Below are 14,537 nucleotides of genomic sequence, written 5' to 3' on the forward strand. Positions count from 1 at the left end.
ATATATAGTGAAGTTGACCCGGATGCGTTTCACGTTATGCGCCTCGCGCCGGCGATAACCTTGTGTCGCTCACAGAAGCGCTACGGCTTAATTCCAATGGGAGTTGAACCGACCCGACTGTGGCAACATGGCCGCCTGAAGGAGACATCTACATGTGGCAACCCAAGGCCGTTTATTGTGTTCCTCTGTCATCATTCATATTCTAACGTTCTCGCCTTTCTTCCTTTTTCGCCCTTTATTTCTTAGTGTTGCTTCAGATCTTCCCTCATTATCACGATTAGCCCTGGTCATCGTTCTTGTATTCTCCGTATATTCTTGCCATATTTTCATCTTCATATAACATGACCTTGAATAATGAATTCACCACCTTCGATTAAGGGAGCAATATGCGCGGCAGGCTTGGCACTTGGCTTTTTTACAGACGGATACAACCTCCTGGTTTACTTTTTGTCTTAATGCTTTGCCCAATACCAAGGTCCTTCATTTTTATGTTTTTTAATTGCACAATGCGTTTACCTTTTTTTTAATTATGTTCGAATTCCACTTTTTGTAATGTACTCAGTCTGATTTAATTGTTTTAGCCGCAGATGGAAGTTTTTTGTGCTTTTATTCGCATCGGATTTGCGCAGGATTTGACGAGTTGATTAATACCCGCCGCACCGATCAAACTTCTCCGTGTACACAAAACACATACCAAGCGACTATCATCTTGTATTACATAAATACATACCACAACGATGTGTTTTTACATTACCAATGGTCCTTGAAATTCGAAACGCTCTAACGAGACTTGACACGGTCTGTGGACAAAATGGCTTCAGTATAGAGAACCATATCTGTTTCTCTCATTTCAAAGAAAAACTCTCGAGACATGTTACTAATCATTTCCGTTCTCCGTCTCATTTATGATAACGTCTAAGCAGGAATTGGTCTTCAATTGAGGTAGAGAGTTGTTGTACTCGAGGTGTTCGTTTTCGATGAGCGAAGTGTACCTCTTCTTACTTTTGCCCTTTCCTTACTTTGCCTGATCTCTCTCTTCAATGTTCGGTTGTTTTGTTAGCTTACGCGATGAAATCGTTTCGGCTGGTAGCTGTTTTGTGTTGTGTTTTGTTGTTGTGCCACTGAAGGAGTTTGTTGATAATTCCCTTTTTTTATTCTATTGTATTTCATCGTTTGTTTTTCTGTTTACTGTTTAGTGGCTGGCACTACAGCATTGTTAAGGTGGTTCTTCCGCTCGTGCTGCCGACACTTGTCGCTCCGGTAGAAGGTGGCCTCGCAGAACTGGCATTTGTATGGTTTGTAGCCGTTGTGTTTGTTCATGTGCGCGCGCAGGTGGCTATCGGTCGTCAGCTGCTTGTCGCACACCAGACATGGATATCTGAAACGTGTGTTGCAGTATAATGCAACAAGCAAATAGTCAATTATATATGCGGTCACAATACGCGTACATTGAATAGGACGTTCTTTGCTTCTTGAGCGACTCAATATTTTTTTATATCAAGTGTGCCGTAATTAGCCAATAGAAAAGCCCATCAGCTATAGTAAGCTAATCACGGGCCTTTCTAACCACTGTTATCAGCCATAATTACAACCATACACAAATATATAGTCAATGGCATTGACTTGATTTTTCACTTACCGAATTCCCTCATGGATGATATTCCGATGCCTTTTCAAGTTGCCCTTCCGATTGAAGCTGGCTCCGCACACATCGCAGTTGAACGGCTTGTCGCCCGAATGCGACGCCTCGTGCTGCTTCAGGTGCCAGTCCTTGTTTGTTGTGTAGTCGCACTGTGAACACCGGTAGCGGCCATCCTTAAGCGGCGCCCTGGGCGGTCCTGGCGGTTGGGGGGCGGGTGGAGCAGCCCCGCTAGAGGGGCCCATTGCGCCCGCGCCCGGCACCGATACACCGCCACCATATGGCACCACGGTCCCAGACGATGCGGCGGCCGCCGCAGCAGCAGCGGCCTGAACCGCAGCCGCCGATGAGGCCGCTGTACTTTGTGCCTGCCCCGAATTCTGCCCAGAAGTTACGCCCTGTAGCAATTCCATGCTCTTGGTCGCCGCCGCGAGCTGAAACGACAACGGTAACGTTATCAACGACAGCAGCGGCAGTACGTAGATGTATTAGAATTATCAGAATAGATACGCAAATGAGCAATATTGTCGTAGGTATTGTCGTAGGTTATAGTTCAGCTCTGAGTTAACGAAGGGTTAGCGTGCCCAGGTTCTCAGTTGATACGAGCTAGCGCGCATGACACACTTGTTTTAAAGGCTTGCTTTGTTTAGGATATCGTACAAGTTATATAGAAAAATAGTGGGAAGATCATATCCGCGTTAGTTGTGTGTTGCGCAACATATGTCCTAGCAAAGAAATATTTCACTAGACGGTTCACTGCAAGGTCTGAAAGTCCTAACCCTGACGGGTATTTTGCTGTATTCGAATCACTGCAATTCTGAGTGCTCATATTTTTATTTACTGACTGAAATCATTCGTAATTAAATTATGCTACTGGAAAAATTAGTAAATTTTATCTCACACCTGCTAACAACCTGTGACTGCCATACCAGAGTTTTATAAAACATGTGAATCTATGAGTGTGTAGAAAGCCGCAAATGGTATCGTCATCAAGATCCTGTTTACAGACGTCTAAGTCCCTAGCCTTTTTTAAACTCTCTGTTCTTCGTAAACAGAACATGTTCTATATCGTGTCAGATCCCCTATCATGCGCCCCATACCGAAAGCACGCAATTATTTCCCGAACAGAGACGCTGATTACATACGTAAGTGTGCTTATTATCTGTAAACAACCTTGAAATTACTAACCTTGAAGTCGCCAGAGGCCGCTGTGAGCTTGAAGTCGTCGTTGGACGCGGGAGCGTTATTAGGAGGGTGAGCTGCAAGGGGCGGAGGTGGGGCCTGAGTCGCCCCGGGAGGAAGGGGTCGGAAAGGAGATACTGGGGGACACGTGGGAGCGTGGCCGATCAGCGGCTGGGCGGCCTTCAGCGGCAAGATATTAAGTTCCTGGCCTCCTGCCAGGCTCTGCACGGAGCACGCCATCGACTGCGGGGTTGTGGCCGATGGCAGCAGACGCATCTGCAAAAAGAACATATGAACCAATACCATGATGACAACGAGCGAATAACGACAGGTTAGGCCGAAATTGACGGGGAGAACCGAAAAGGAGAAAGCTCATTAGGCATTGTCACGCGTCGATGACTAACCGATGGTTCGGTCTTCAGATTCATAAGGGAGTAAGAGGAGTTTTATGTATTTCGATGTCTGATATAGCTCTGTTGATTTGAGTGCATATCATGGCTTCCGTTTGAGGATGTCATATCACAAGTAATGTCAGATGTGTTTTCATGTCTTGCGCGTGTTTGATCCAACATGGTTCTTCTAAGACCTGTAATATTCTCTGTGGTTCGTCTTTTTCGCTGGTGGTACATGTTGCATACAGGACAAGTTATGATATCTCCGTCCAACGTACCACAATGCAGACCGTTGCAATTTAGTTAATTTCTATATTTCAAATTAGCTGGTTTGGCAATCACAATAGATGACAAAGTTGATGATTCGTTTTACACAGAAGCTGTCACAAGAAACTAAATTGACTCTCTGAATCACTGACTAGATTTTCCATAGGCATTGTTTATCCTCTTCGATGAACTGTATACCGTACGTGTTTGCTCGGATGACAACGGCTGCATATACCGCTTTAAGACTTTTTAGTTACATTTATTTAAGGTGTAGTGTAAATCTCACACTAGTACCAACAGTGTAAGACGTCGCTTTATATCTAAAATCGAGGCGATTATGTTACGATGGACCAGTCGTTCTATTCATTTAGGTAGTCAAAATAAAGTTAAAAAAATGTGCAACAAAACATACTACGAAGCAGACGAAAAACAAGCGGTCCTCTTTTGGTTGGCAGGGCTTAACGGCTGTCAAGATGAGACAATACTCTTTCTTCACGTTATAACTGCAAGCAATCCCATCAAAAGGTTCATAAGCCTGACCATATTTACCGTATTTATCAGCTGTGATTGTCGCTTCACTCGATCGCATAACGTAGCCGTTCTAAGCAAAGAGTGAAACCTCTTCAAGGGGGTGGAGGTGAAGATCACGCCAAACCCGTGGTGAACTTGCACAGTTACCGCAAATGCAAACCATATTTCAATAGAAGAGACACCGAATTTTTACATACATACGCAATATACACGTGCGGTTTACTGTTCACGGAAATTCATAGCGATAGTGAAAAGTATGATACCGGTCAAAAATGACCGGTCCTAAAATAAACCTATCAACAAGTCCTTTTCGCCATCGAACCCATCTTACCCAAAAGTCCATCGTGTGTTATGAACTAGCAAGAGCCAATATCAGCTAGAAGAATTACTTGCACGAGAAACTTGGACACTGCTCGTAATCACCTCTAAGGTAGACACTTAAGCAGAGCCGTCCTTCAATGTTACTACTGCGCTCAGCTCTGCCTCGTGATGCCGAGCAACTCAGCTGTGTGTATTTCACATTGCAGTATTCACTCGACATCGAGAGTGCGGCAATCGAACGAAAAAAACAAGATGCACGCCGGAATTTGTTGCAGCCGAAAAGTCTGCTCTCGCTCTCGTCGCAGCAGCGGCGTTAACGCAACAACAACCGCTTCTTGGGATGGTCGAAATGCAAGATAGCGCAAGAACGACGAGCAGCGCAAAGGGGAGGGGCGGTAGAGATCTTTGCAGACCTCCACAGCGGATCGTTGGGATGAATAGACGCATTTCGTACATTTCGGCTCATCCCACAGCGAACGAAAAACGCAGACGAAACAGCGAACCCTCTCAATGCGAAAACCGGAGCTGTTCAACAGAGGACGATTCGGAACAAATCTGCGGGCAACAGACGGCAGAACGCCACCTGGCGAGCGGCCCCCGAACTAACGTCGCTCTCGTCATCGGCACAATTCAGAAGCTGGTGGACGAGATAGAATGCTCTATGCAGCGAAACAGCACGTCCTGCGCGTGGACTCGCGTAGGCTGTTGTTGAAGCCTCTTTTACAGTAGAGCTGACAGCTCCCGCTGCTAAGACTATTAGCAGTGTTGTAGCTCGTCCGAGCTGTTGTTTTATATACATGAAGCTGCTGCTGCTGTTGTGAGAGTAATACGGCTAGCAGTATAAGGTTCGAACGAATTGTCTCAACCTCGCCAGCGTCAGAGATGCCACGCATCATCAGCAATAGCGAGTGTTATCGCTGGTGCTGCTTTGCATTGTGAGATAGAACATGCTGTCTGACTAATAAAAGAAGCGGGTCAAACGCAGCAGAGACTACTATTACCACATTGTGGGTGAGTTCTCCGCTTTGGATGTCCATCGACGGGCGTCTGGCTCCTACTCATTGGAATAACGAGATGCAAGAAGAGTGCAGCGTCTCTGCAAAGCGTTAGGCTTTGGGGTTCAGTTGGCTTTTGCAAGACCTAGGTATCATAATAATGATATATAGCCACCATCATCACTATAAACAGCATAACAATTACGTAGCGATTGCATCTTGAAACGAATTGTTCATACTTAGTACTGGCTACACCAATGCGAGCGTAAAGGTCGTAAAGTTTTAGAAAAAGCAAACGCACAGTTGATGTTCAAATAGGATATTGTATAATTTGTGGTATTCGACGCCAGATGACGAGAAGAAAGTCCAAAGCGAACCTCGTCTTCATCTTTAAATAAGCGAAGGGTCCATGCTTTATCAATAACTCGCAATACACCAAATGCTGCTTGTTGAAACTGCAGACGCACAAAGTTACTTGTCCGCTGCCCAGGCATCGTTTTCATTAAGATATTTGGGTTCCTATTTGTAGAACGTCGATCAACTATGCGTTCCCACTCTGATCACTGGAGATGACCGAGTTCAGATCTTCGTTTGAAACCATCTGTTATCTTTGAACAAAGCTTTACCGATGGGTCAAAAATACACCCCGAACTTTGCACCTAATCAGTTCAGCGAATCGGGCGACCTTTTATTTTGGTATGTAGTAAAAGCTACTTCGCACGAGTATGGTGGGCGTTTTCACTCAGAGCATCTTGACCATACTTATAATGCGTATTGTACTTCTATCAAATAGAATATGGCCCATCATTTTATCTCACCGGTAGTTCAGTGGACTAGAACTGCATCCGTTCTGATTTATTCCGAAGAGGCAAGCCTCGTTTCATTACGTTAGTTTGAAAAAAAAAACTGGTTTTCCATTTATTGACATCTTTACACTATTAAATCTACATTTATCTCGAAGCTGGCTAGTATGTAGCGTTGGCATGAACAAACTATGTTGTTGCGTCTGATACTAATGCACCACGAATGCGTTAGTTGTGCTTTTATTTCAACATTTACCATATTTACCATTTGGCAGTCGGTTAATTCGATGCCATTTTCTTGTGCCTGGGGCATGTAGAAGCTTTGGAGAACCCACGCCATCGCTGAGATCGAAAATTTTGAACTGAATTCACAACCCAGCTGGCCGCGTCACACTCAGCGCCGTGCAATTCTGCACTAAGTACACAGATCCCCGCAGACACAAACACGCACATGCACACACAGAACTTGATATTCACAGCGTCACCCTTTCCAGTCACTGCTATCGTCCACAATTCAGTTTGCCCCGGATAGGTACTGTCGACGCAATCGAAGATCTTTGCCGTCCGTTGCTCGAGATCCTTCTCACTAACTGGACACCGACTGATTGCCGATATTCGTCCTGCACTACCAGTGACAAAATGTCGGTCGTCGCTAAATCGAACACTCCAAACTTTCTTTATACGCTGACAAGAGAAAACGATGCATTTACGAGAAAGCTGATAATACAACGGTCGTTTCTTGTAAACCACTTTAGCAAAGCAGACTGCAGCCGGCGATAACGAAAAAACAGCACGCACTAACCGAAATCTAAAATTTTCTTTTGCACAAAAAGACGGTTTGCACTGTCGCCAGTAAAACACCGCCGACGCCACAGACCTCTGACGTGACCGTGTCAATCGTCTGGTGAGTCCGTGGCGTCCAGCACCGATTAGCGTGACGATATCAGCTGTGCGGCTTTGCCCACACGTTTCAAAAAAACAAGCGTGAGCTGAATGCTCGACCGGAAGAATGGAACTGGCAGGAATTGAAGGGAAGATACGTCTCACAGCTGATCGTTGAATTGTGCTACCGCTACTGCTGTTGCTGTCGCTGTAGTCTGTAAAGAAAAACAGCGAGATGGAGAGAGCGGCGACCGCAGCGGGGGTAGTACACTGCCGTTGTTGCTCCTACTGGAGATGACCCTTTGCCGCTTCTCCTGTTGCTGTGGTGGCGATCTCCTTGAGAGAGACGATCTTAGCAATATGGTGCTAATGATGGTGATTTTGCTTCTCCTTCTCCCTTTGATAGTCGGTGCGTTGGTAGAGGTTCCTGCCGGAGGGAGCCGACACGCAGGAGCACTACAACCTCCAGCCGCGGCCTACGGCTACAACACCAGTGGAAAGACAACAGCCACTCACACCTCAGAGGTGCTCTTGCTGGCCACGGCAGTTTAAATTTAACTCTGACAAACAGCCAATAGCTTTAACAGTTAACAGCAAGCCAGCAAATAGCTCGTACAGTTCACGCCGAACCGCTGAGCCCGCCGTCAGATCGCAGAGGGTGAGCGAGCTCAAATGCTCTCGGAGTAGCAGCTCCCCCTCGAAAGGAGCCGCAGCAGCGTCGTAGGTAAAGAGCAGTTGTGGCGGTAGCAGTAGCAGCAGCGGCGACACCCGGCTTCCATTCGCCAGTGCTCGTCGTTTGCCACGACCGAATCTAACGCCGGTTAGCAGCAGCAGCACCACCACCACCAGAGTAGACTTCTCTGATCTCTGTGCCGCTCTCCCTCCCCTCTAGAGTTGAGAAGGTCCCCCAACGATTGCGGCACGGTGCAGCGGCAATAACCACTCTCCGACCGCCTCTCACAAATGTCTGACGAATTTCTCCTCTCGACAGCATTCCCCAGGACCTCGCAACTCCAATTCATCTCTGAGGGATAGCTCGATGGCTGGTAGGATGCTTCTGCTGTTCTTATCCGAAATTTGTACTCTTGTCGTTAGATGGAGCTCGCCGAACGATACGAGCAGAGCGATACAGCGGCTAGCAACCGGCCTCACACGGCGCTCCACCCAAATATTCTAGTGGGTCGAATTGAAGCTCTGGCTGCTGTAGCCTCTTCAACTGTATGTGACTGTTGTTAGCCGCCGCCGCCGCCGCCGCTGATACTCCCGTTTGCTGCAGTTCCATGTATTCTACTCGTTTTCTGTGTAGCTGGCTCGTTCAGTCAGTCAATCGGCCGATCGAGCCGCGTCGTCCATTCGCTTTTGACGCTACTACCATTATCCACATCATGTGAGGGTACACTTCTAGTCGTAGAGCGTCCAACTGGCTCATGCATTATCGTTGGTTACAGAGCAGGAGGCGCGCTCACAAAGCGTCCTTCGTGTCTTCTTTGCTATGGAGACGACTCACATACGATCAGATGAATATGCGAACACATACACACACACACACACACACACACTCTCAGAGTAGAGATAGGTATTTTCTCACTCTCCAAACGCTGGTACCCATGTATGGGTTTGTACCGTTTTTGGCTGTTCGGCTGAACTCCGCCAACCATTTTCACCTCGGATCGCCTCGTCGTAGTCGCGTTGAATTCTGTTGCTCCCAAATCGACCCGTTCCCTCAGCGGCCTCTTGTTGCACGGCTCGTACACATAACGAGCTCCTTGCTCTAACACGAACTTGAACAGGGACTGACTGACATCACTGCGAGCAGTGCTACATATCACTGGTTAGCTTTGTAAAGCGAACAGCTGGACACGGTTATGCGGTACCGCCATGTGCGGAACGCACATGTGCCTTTTGTGCACATTGACACGACAGCCCATTCTGCGTATCGAATGAACTTTAATTTTACCACATGGAAGTGAATTTCGTTTCACGCTGCCTGATTCCCTTGTTCTTCAATATAAAAACATTTACCTTGGCAACATTTTCTTCGGTGCCAAGATCCGGAAAACCTCATCTGCTATTACCGTTCTCTTCGTACCATGTTGCGTGGCCTGCGTACTGCTGTTACACGCAGAGCCCAGCGATAAAAAGAAACGTTCGTTTTTTCTCTCATCAAAATAAACACTCGTGTTGGAACTATCGTAGTGCCCGATCTCCACTACGAGAAAGGCGCCACCAACATTAAAATGCCACGAGTGAATGTATGACGATGCGTCACGAAAAGCTAACACGTGCCACAAACGTAAGCTAGCAGATGTCATCGAACGCTTGAATCGAACCCGAACTTTTTGTTCTTGTTTGTTTGTTTGTTTGTTTGTTTGTTTGTTTTAAGTTCTGTTCAACTTGTAGCGAATTACCAGTGCAAGCTAATATATATCTAATAAAAATGTTCGTATACTAGTAGAATAAGACACTTTCAGGTGAAGAAAGCTGTGGCCGCCCTTAGCATCTCTTACTAAGCCCTGCTAGTTTTCGTTGTTGAAGAGAAATACTTTCGTACGTTCAGCATTATGAATAAATCAAAAGCAGCGGCAGAAACGTAATTCGCTCTATACACCGATAGTTGTCAGCTGATAGCGCGGGTTGTTCGATGTATTATTATTATTACGCGGCATGACTGTGACAAGCGGCCAAAGCGTACCTGTCGCGCAATCTCTCTATTATTGTACTCAAAGCAAAATTGGTAAGAGTTCGCGTTCCCATAGCATTCATAGCGTCATGAGGGCAGGGTCATCAGATTTGCTGAAGCTGGCCAATGAATATATGTTGTTTGCATAAATCCCTAGGTTTGTCGTGACGGATGGGCTTGCGTTCGTCTAGATAAGTATATATAAGAACGGCCTGTATATCCATCCCAGCTGTCACATCCACAGAGTCTCGCATCTCGACGGTTTCGTCCAGGTTTCCTACTAATCGTCCTGTGAAAGGCGTTCAGATTGTATTTTTTGACAGGTGACGACTACTCCAATCAAACGAACCTCACCGGATCCCGATACTGATCTACCATAGCACATACTGGAGAAGACCTGAGCTGTGGTGACACGAGAGCAGATGTGCGTGAGTGTACAAGCAGAAAGTGTGCACTCCGTACTCATCGTACTTCGTACTGTATCAGCGTCAATTCAGTGCAAAGAAATGATTGGCTATGCCGGTTAAACGGCGGACAAAATCAGGGCGACCAGCCAAGCAATGGCGGCTGAGTGTAACGTAAGACGATTGTGGCCATTGTCCACATGTGAGTCAGCCACCTTATAAGAGGAAAGCTCGCAGATTAACAAAGTACGATTACGAATTAAGAGCGGTGATACTTCATGTACTTACCGAAGGCTGCATGCGGTCTTCGTATATGGCAACCCGCAAGAAGAAAGGCTTCGTCCCCTGCCCTTTGTCGGTCAGTAGATTGACTCAATGCGATAATAACTGCTTTTTTAGACTGGACCTTATCGTTTCAAATTGTGTGTCTGGAATAATATATCTAGGGGGCTAACATGCCTCTTCTTCGTGGAGCTAGGCTTGAATTGCAGTCCAGAACATTTAGCACGTCAGAAGTCGGCGTGAACTTGACGACATGATGGATTTTCAATGGAAAGAATGCAATATCAAAGAGCTGGTGAAGCAAAGTTGGCGGTAATTCCTTAACGTAACCTAACGAAAAGCAGCACCTACCTAAGTCTATTGTATTGATCTAATTGATGTCTGAAATAAACTGACGTGTGTGAAATTTTTGTATATCGATTTATGCGTTGCGAGTCCACTCTGTTAAACGATCTTTTCATTTTCAGTGAACGTTCGGCCATCGTTTCGGCCAAGAATACGGCGGAGAACTAAATGATGCCTTCGCAGGCGCCCCACTGCAACTGACCGCATGGTCTATAGACTCTATTCCACTTTAATCTTTTGGATATTGATTTTGTGTTTGTTATACACGAGACTGGACAGTTTCCTTTTTCACTTGTTGTTAATACACAGCTGTCGACTCAGGCAAGACTAAATCGTGTGTTTTGTTCCACACAAGTGGTCAACAAACGTATCCAAATCACAAATACAACCTGCGTAATCTGCTCTGGGCTTCCCACGATAAATTTAAGCACGCTTGCTTATTGACAACGCAACTCTGCCCAACGCTCCATCGCCATAAAGGTACTCAATTAATATCCTACCCTCCTGTTTAGGTCATACAGCTCAGCAATGCCAACTAACAGACAAAAACTAAGCGATAGTATAGCGACTTTCCTTCTAACAATACGAACTATCTAAAGGACCACGAACCTAAATAAAATGACAACAAATCTCTTCAGGTGGTAATACTATCCTTTAGTGCACATACGGTACATTATTTTCATATACTAGCATCATTATTTTATGCATTTTTGTATCCGTCGCTCGCTCGCTCGTTCGCTCTCTCTCTCGCTCTCTCTCTCTCTCTCGCTCTCTCTCTCTCTCTCTCTCTCTCTCTATATATATATATATATATATATATATATATATATATATATATATTTGTCTTTCCTTTCCTGTTCATTGATCATAGGTCACCGTCTCCTCTTTTATCATCGGTTCGTGTTCGCGCAGTGTCCAGCAAATATAATTACCAATACAGTAATAGTATCAGTACAAATAACCTCTCTTTAGAATTATGTTAATTGCCGTCCGGTGTTCTTTTTTTTGAGTTACCTCTTTACCTTTATATCGGTCTACATTATACATAAGGAGAGAACAGTATTGCCTTGCAATCTCGTCTCAACATCGAAACAGTAAATAGAGTGGGCGATAATAATGAGCATGTAATAGTGGTAAGGAAAGATAACAAAATCGGTCATAAATAACCAATACTTGATAATATTATTCATAAAAATAATAATATTGACTATCTTCGTAATTATTAAATAGTCATGGATGAAAGCATCGGGCGAGAGCTTGCTTAAATGTGTGGGTAAAAACACAGCAGATGTCAGGTAGTAATTGCCTGGCTTGCGTTGCACAGACGGTTCATTATCTGTTGTTGTTGTTGTTGTTGTTGTTGTTGCTGTTGTTGTTGCTGTTGTTGTTGTTGTTGTTGTCGTTGTTGCTGTTGTTGTTGTTGTTACTATTATGCCAGTCGGGTGGCAGTTGTCATAGCTTAATGTCTCGCTACTAATAAAGAGGGGGTTTAGCAGGGTCGATATAAAGGTCGGGCTGGTCAAGAACCTTCAAGGGGTAAATAATCGCCCCGTGGCCGGTACCCCTCCAACCTGTTACATACTCATAGGATGGACCAGCCGAAACGAGCAGGCGTCTGTCGTCCATCGAGCCAAAATGTCGGTAGTTAGTGCTACACCTCTGGTACTGCCTTCTGCGTATGCAGATCACAGCGTGGAGCGGCGTCACCCTCAAACTTGCCCCCGTTCGCTTACCATGCACGCATTACGTTACAAGCAAGTATACGCGTGCGTGAACCAGGCGAGGCCAATTTAGTTCAGTAAATATACTAGCAAAATATCAGGCTAGAGGCAAACAGTTCGAAATTGAACCGGCAAACATCTACCAACAAGGAGCGTTGACCGAAGTGTAATTTTCGATAACAGAAGATCCATCGAAATTTTCAGACAGACTGGAAGCGTCGGTTGTCGCCCTCCTTCGACTTGAGAAGCGATTACTGCAGTGTTCGATATCTCCTTTTTGTGTGACGGAACGACAAGCCCGTCGTTTGTTGAACGGCTCGATCAGTGGGTTTCTTGGGAATTTCTAGTAATACTTCGGTCTATATAGCCTGTAATAGTAATGGCTGTCGTTGGAGACAGTAGGTGACGCTCGTACAGCTCGCAATGTCTGCTCGCACATTAAGAATAACGTATGAATGAGAAAGGGGTTAGAGTCTATGGTATGGGCGTGTGTCGTTGAGAAATCGTATCGTACATTATTGTTGTTGTTATAGTAGTGCTGATTTTGTCATTTGCATTTCCAAGTGTTGTTGTTGTTGTTGTTGTTGTTGTTGTTCTGTGTTCCGATCGACGTAAGGAGATGTTATAAGAGTAAGTGCTGCCTACTGCTAAGGTAGGTGAAGTTCAGATACGAAAGATGTGAGATTTGATGGAGAATGATGTGGTTGTTGATGTCTACAGGGGACTAATGCCGCTCACCTCCCGGTAGTGCTTGGCGACGTGTTTGCGCCGGGCACAGTCGGAGTGGAACTGCTTATCGCAAACGTTACATGGATAACGAAGACCCGCATGCAGAATGGCCTGAAACAAATCACAAACATACATGAAATGTCAAAAAATACATATTCAAACACGATTTTACGCATGGATGGGGTAACTAAATTATTTCACAGTTAAAGGCAATTTGTACTCTGTACACATGGTACAAAGCAAAATCATAGGGTTTTATAGGTTTGAGATATTTCTCAGGTGAAATAATAATAATAATAATAATAGTGACTTATATCAACAATTTAGAAAATAGAAGTGGAAGCATAGCTAATAAGAAGCATAACTAATTTTTACTTTGTTATTTAATTCGGATACCACGTTCCTACAGTAATGTCAGGATTAAGCTAGATGCAAAATGTACTCTGTGCTTCACAATAACCTTAGTTCATATATTTAACAAAAAATTGAATAATCAATCATAAAGACAGCCTGATATCTTCGCCTTTTAGATGCGAGCAGATTTCAAACTAATAGTTCTAACATGTAATGAGTAGAAATGCACATGTTATACGTACGAAATAGCATCCCTGTAGCGTGTTAAACGGAAGTTAGGCTACGTTTCTTCTTACCTTGTGCCGCTGGAGGTTTCCCTTGCGGTTGAACGCCTCGCCGCACGCATCACACACGAAAGGCTTGTCCTAAAAGGAAAAATAAGGTCAGTAATGGGTTGTACCGCAGTCGCTGTTTTTCAGCTGTTGTCGCCGTTAAAACTTGCTTATTATAAATGTTTGTTCAGTCTTTGATTACGACACTTTACAACAGGAGCGTATTTCTGCAATGGTCGTCCATAACTCGTTTTGATAATATTTTTTTTTACCTAAAACCTGAATGTATTAATGCTCAAATTGGACGTCTGGCTGATTTTCTACAATGTAATCATACTCTGCATTTCTATACGAAACCTTCAATATAATAGCATGCGAAATTTACCCGAAAATATTTCCATTAAATCATGTATAGCTGGTCAACAAGTGGGCTTACTGCGTAAGTAGAATGAAAATCAGTTGGAGGGAATGACTCGATGGCCAGCTAACCAAAACCTGATAAATCGCACAAATGGCATAACCTCGAGCGAGGCTTTGAGGTCGGAGCGTACCTGTGAGTGCACGACTCCGTGCTGCTTCATGTGGTACTCGTTGTTGGTCGAGTAGTCGCACTGCCCGCACTTGAAGCGGCCATCTTTGACTCCTTTGTGCGAGGCGCGTGGCCGAGGTTCCAACATGTACTATAAATAAATGGTAACAATAATAACACAACACTCATCCAATTGTCGGACATTTAGT

The 14,537-nt window shown here is 44.9% G+C and overlaps 1 protein-coding gene and 1 long non-coding RNA gene across 6 annotated transcripts in view; one reads left to right on the top strand and one right to left on the bottom strand.

Moving 5' to 3' along the window:
• Positions 1-153: 153 nt before the first annotated feature.
• Positions 154-14,537, bottom strand: part of LOC111253754 (uncharacterized) — a 30,287-nt gene continuing 15,903 nt past the window's right edge. For all 5 annotated transcript variants that reach the window (XM_022813663.2, XM_022813661.2, XM_022813665.2 and 2 more), the window contains 6 exons: positions 14,351-14,479; positions 13,824-13,892; positions 13,183-13,284; positions 2,828-3,097; positions 1,640-2,073; positions 154-1,378 (listed from right to left, as the gene is read on the bottom strand). In XM_022813663.2, coding sequence (XP_022669398.1) covers positions 1,186-1,378; positions 1,640-2,073; positions 2,828-3,097; positions 13,183-13,284; positions 13,824-13,892; positions 14,351-14,479 — 1,197 coding nt within the window. In that variant the 3' untranslated portion in view covers positions 154-1,185. The remainder of the gene's footprint in view (positions 1,379-1,639; positions 2,074-2,827; positions 3,098-13,182; positions 13,285-13,823; positions 13,893-14,350; positions 14,480-14,537) is intronic.
• On the top strand, positions 8,412-11,569 carry LOC147754341 (uncharacterized). The gene is made up of 2 exons (XR_015316639.1): positions 8,412-10,454; positions 10,846-11,569. It is a non-coding gene; the product is annotated as an uncharacterized LOC147754341 (long non-coding RNA).

The sequence above is a fragment of the Varroa destructor genome, unplaced genomic scaffold (assembly GCF_002443255.2).
Source record: "Varroa destructor unplaced genomic scaffold, Vdes_3.0 BEIS01000007.1, whole genome shotgun sequence".
NCBI lineage: Eukaryota > Metazoa > Arthropoda > Arachnida > Mesostigmata > Varroidae > Varroa > Varroa destructor.